This window comes from Chaetodon auriga, chromosome 16, assembly GCF_051107435.1.
Source record: "Chaetodon auriga isolate fChaAug3 chromosome 16, fChaAug3.hap1, whole genome shotgun sequence".
Lineage (NCBI taxonomy): Eukaryota > Metazoa > Chordata > Actinopteri > Chaetodontiformes > Chaetodontidae > Chaetodon > Chaetodon auriga.
Genome location: NC_135089.1, coordinates 19,577,047 through 19,580,284, shown reverse-complemented (window position 1 = coordinate 19,580,284; position 3,238 = coordinate 19,577,047). Strand labels below are relative to the sequence as shown.

Here is a 3,238-nt window from a genome sequence, read left to right as displayed (position 1 = left end):
CTTCTAAACAGCTGCTGAAGTCTGAGTCTTGGCTGTCACTTTGGATCTGTTTAGGGAAAAATAATGTAAGTAGGCTATACCATATGGCACATAACCAAAAAATCACCCAGCTTTTCTAATGCCTACACTTTAGCAACTTGGTTTAAACACATTTAGGCCACAGTGTGTCATTTCAAAATGGATGGCTAAGTAGAAATAAAGTGAATGTCAGTGATTTTGCCTCATTATCCAATCTATTAGCACTGGCGGCCTCAATCATTTTAACAAGTAAAACAAATTTAAGAACAGCTTTTAAAAGCTTTGGTTTTCTGCCTTTTCTTCTCTTCCCCTGAAATCACTGGGAGAACAATTCCCCAGACAAGCTTCAAAATTGGCCATTTAAGTTGAGTCCATTCCATTTATTTGTTAACTTAGGCCTTAAAAAAAATTCTCTCCTCTTCTTCCAAATAATAGCCATCGTTTTCTGGAAGTTCTTCATTCCAACAACTGCTCTAACAGTAAACTCAGTAAAACCTTAAAATATAAAACTTGAATAACTTGAACATTAACTTGACACAATCTAAAAATACATGTTTGTTGGTTAAATTAAATGTTCAGTTAGAATCTAGTTGCCAGGTAGAAATCAAAAACAGTGCACTTTTATTGGCTCAGTGAATAGCTGAGGTGCATTACAGTGGATAGCCCGAGGTGGTTAAGCCATGTCCAGTTTTTACTCTCACTTGAAGTGGTTTTTGCTTCCAATAACAAGTGTGAAATGAAAAGACATTTGCTGAGTGAAGTGCCAAGAACAGTCTTTTCACACCCCATCAGTTCTTTTCATTATCATCCCAGGTATTCTCATACCGCGGCATGAAAAATGGGCAATGAGTCAATCTTTTTGCTGCTCACACACTTAAGAAGTCTGTACCTGCAGCGTATGTTAAGAGGTAAAAGGTATAGAACTGTGGTGTGAACAGAGCCACATGCACACAAACCCAAACAGGATGTGACCATGAGCTGTCTTTAGCCTTTTGATGAGTTGCAGGGCATTCCTGACCTGGCACACGCGAACAAACAGCAGTGACCTCATGGGGTGCAAATAGCACGGAGGGAGGGACGGATCAGGACAGCTGGGGTATATAAAGAAGAGGAGTCCCGTGTAACGTCCCAAACAACCTGATAGAACAGCAGCACGGAGAAGAAACCCTGGAAACTCAGCTCTCACTGTTCACCCAAGCCGTGCTACCGAGAGACGAAGAGGCTACGATCCACGACGCTGACAGGTCGCTTTACAAACAAAGTCAAGTTTTCTTTTGACGCTGACATGATGGCCCAGCATGCAGCCTTGACCAGCCTGTTCGGCGATGACCCTTTCTTCAGCCAGGAGAGGCTGCTGTGGCCGCTGCGTCACGAGGCTCTCTCCTCACTACAGCAAGACTTCTTCTACCAGAGGGCCAAGCTGGCCGACAGCCTCCTGAGAGAGCTCCACGATGGCCCCCAGCTGCTCAAGCTTCGCCAGTTTCCCCTCATTTCCTCCACTCTGGCAAGGTATGTGCAGTAGCTGTGTATCTCAGTAGTGGATAAACCTAACTGGCAATGTGTTTTCAGAGCTGGTGTGCCCTGGTCCGAATTTGTATAAGAGGTGGTAAAGCTGACACATTGTGTTTCTTCAAGTCCACCAAAATGCATCACTGAAAGTCTTGTGAAAACGTCCTCTCAGCTCATCAGATTCAGGATGGTTAGATGTGTTTGTGATCCTATCTGAAGGTCCTATCTCCCCAAATATCAAGAAGGCTATGTACTTCATCATTAGGCCAGATCAGACCTTGATTCATTCTGTAGCTAGCTGGTAGTAACTGTTGATTTCACTCTTCGGTGTCCCAGATTCAGAGTCTGAATCAAGTGACGTAAACCACACAGGTCTTGAAAAGGCCTTTAGACACCAGTGGAGTCATGGGGTCAAGGAGCTGATTCTGATCCACATTCTGATTCTCTTTCAGGCTGAGTGATGATAAAGAACCACAGAGAGAGAGTCCCAGCACAGAGCTGCAGAAGGAAGCTCAGCAGGCCACAGAAAGCAACGCAGACCTCCTGGTGACCCTTGATGCTCGTGGTTACGCCCCCAGTGACATCACTGTCAAACTGGAGGGGCGGAGCCTGGCAGTGGTGGCCATGAAGCAGGCCGGAGCAGAAGAGAGCCAGTCCTGCTCCTCCTCCTCCTCCTGTGCCTCCTTCTGCTCCTCGGCCTCATCTCAGATGGGATTCGCCCGGAAGATCGACCTGCCTGCTCACCTTGATCTGGCCGGCCTCTCCTGTTCCCTGATGGATGATGGACAGCTGCGTATCCACGCCCCCGTGGCCAAGCACCCAATCAGTGAGGAGCGCCAGGTGCCCATTCGCTTCAGGACATCCCTGGAATTTCCCATTTCCAAGGAGAAGGCAGAGGAGGAACACACAGACTAATGCACACACTCCAAACAAACTATCTGAATGAAAACACATTTTTTAATAAAGAACTATATATGTTTTTATCCCCCCACCACACACACACACACACACACACACACACACACACTTCCAGTAAAAGACTGTCTATAATGAGTAAAGTTAATTTAAGTTCATTTTATAATTAATTGCAATTTGTATCAACTGTTGAAATAAAGCGTTTGATTTTCAGAAAATGTACATTCTGTTCATACAGCTGTGTCAGTGGTGCAGGGATTTATTAAATTAAGAGATGAATGCCTTTGTTATGGACACTTGTGACCACATGATGGTGCCAGAAACCAGCTTAGACAGAGGATGGATCAGCAGGAGACCGAGAGAGAGAGAGAGAGAGAGAGAGAGAGAGAGAGTGGGAGGAAGAGAAGGAGAAGAGTTCTAAATGCTGGCATTACGTTTAACTCCCCTCAGGTGACAAAATTAGCAGCTTTAAAAGGTTCCAGTGACATTTGGTTTCCTGGCGACAAGTTATTTTATTGGAACACGGAACAGGTGGCACACCGAAGCAGCAGTTTAATGTTTTATGAGTCCTCCACCCCTGAGGGTGCCATGACAGAGGAGAGAAGAAGTAAAGGCATGAGGAGGAAAGAAGCCAAAGAATGGCAGGAGAAGAGAAGAGAAGAGAAGAGAAGAGAAGAGAAGAGAAGAGAAGAGAAGAGAAGAGAAGAGAAGAGTCAGAAACCTATAGACAATTTTTAAAGGCTTATTTCAGAAATAAAAAAAAGTTCTTATGTATCTCTATCAGTATCTAGCCATG

General features: G+C 44.8%; 1 protein-coding gene across 1 annotated transcript; it reads left to right on the top strand.

Annotated features, from left to right (window-relative positions):
* The first annotated feature begins 1,173 nt into the window (after positions 1–1,173).
* hspb9 (heat shock protein, alpha-crystallin-related, 9) lies at positions 1,174–2,534 on the top strand. Its single transcript, XM_076753375.1, has 2 exons — positions 1,174–1,527; positions 1,980–2,534. Exons 1-2 carry the CDS (start codon positions 1,304–1,306, stop codon positions 2,440–2,442), a joined length of 687 nt encoding a protein of 228 aa, XP_076609490.1. The 5' UTR covers positions 1,174–1,303; the 3' UTR covers positions 2,443–2,534.
* Positions 2,535–3,238: the final 704 nt, after the last annotated feature.

Excerpts from the sequence above, each read along its gene's own strand:
- hspb9 (XM_076753375.1), top strand. The coding sequence starts at position 1,304 with ATGATGGCCCAGCATGCAGCCTTGACCAGCCTGTTCGGCGATGACCCT. Across the intron at positions 1,528-1,979 it reads ATTTCCTCCACTCTGGCAAG|GCTGAGTGATGATAAAGAAC; the intron begins GTATGTGCAGTA and ends ATTCTCTTTCAG.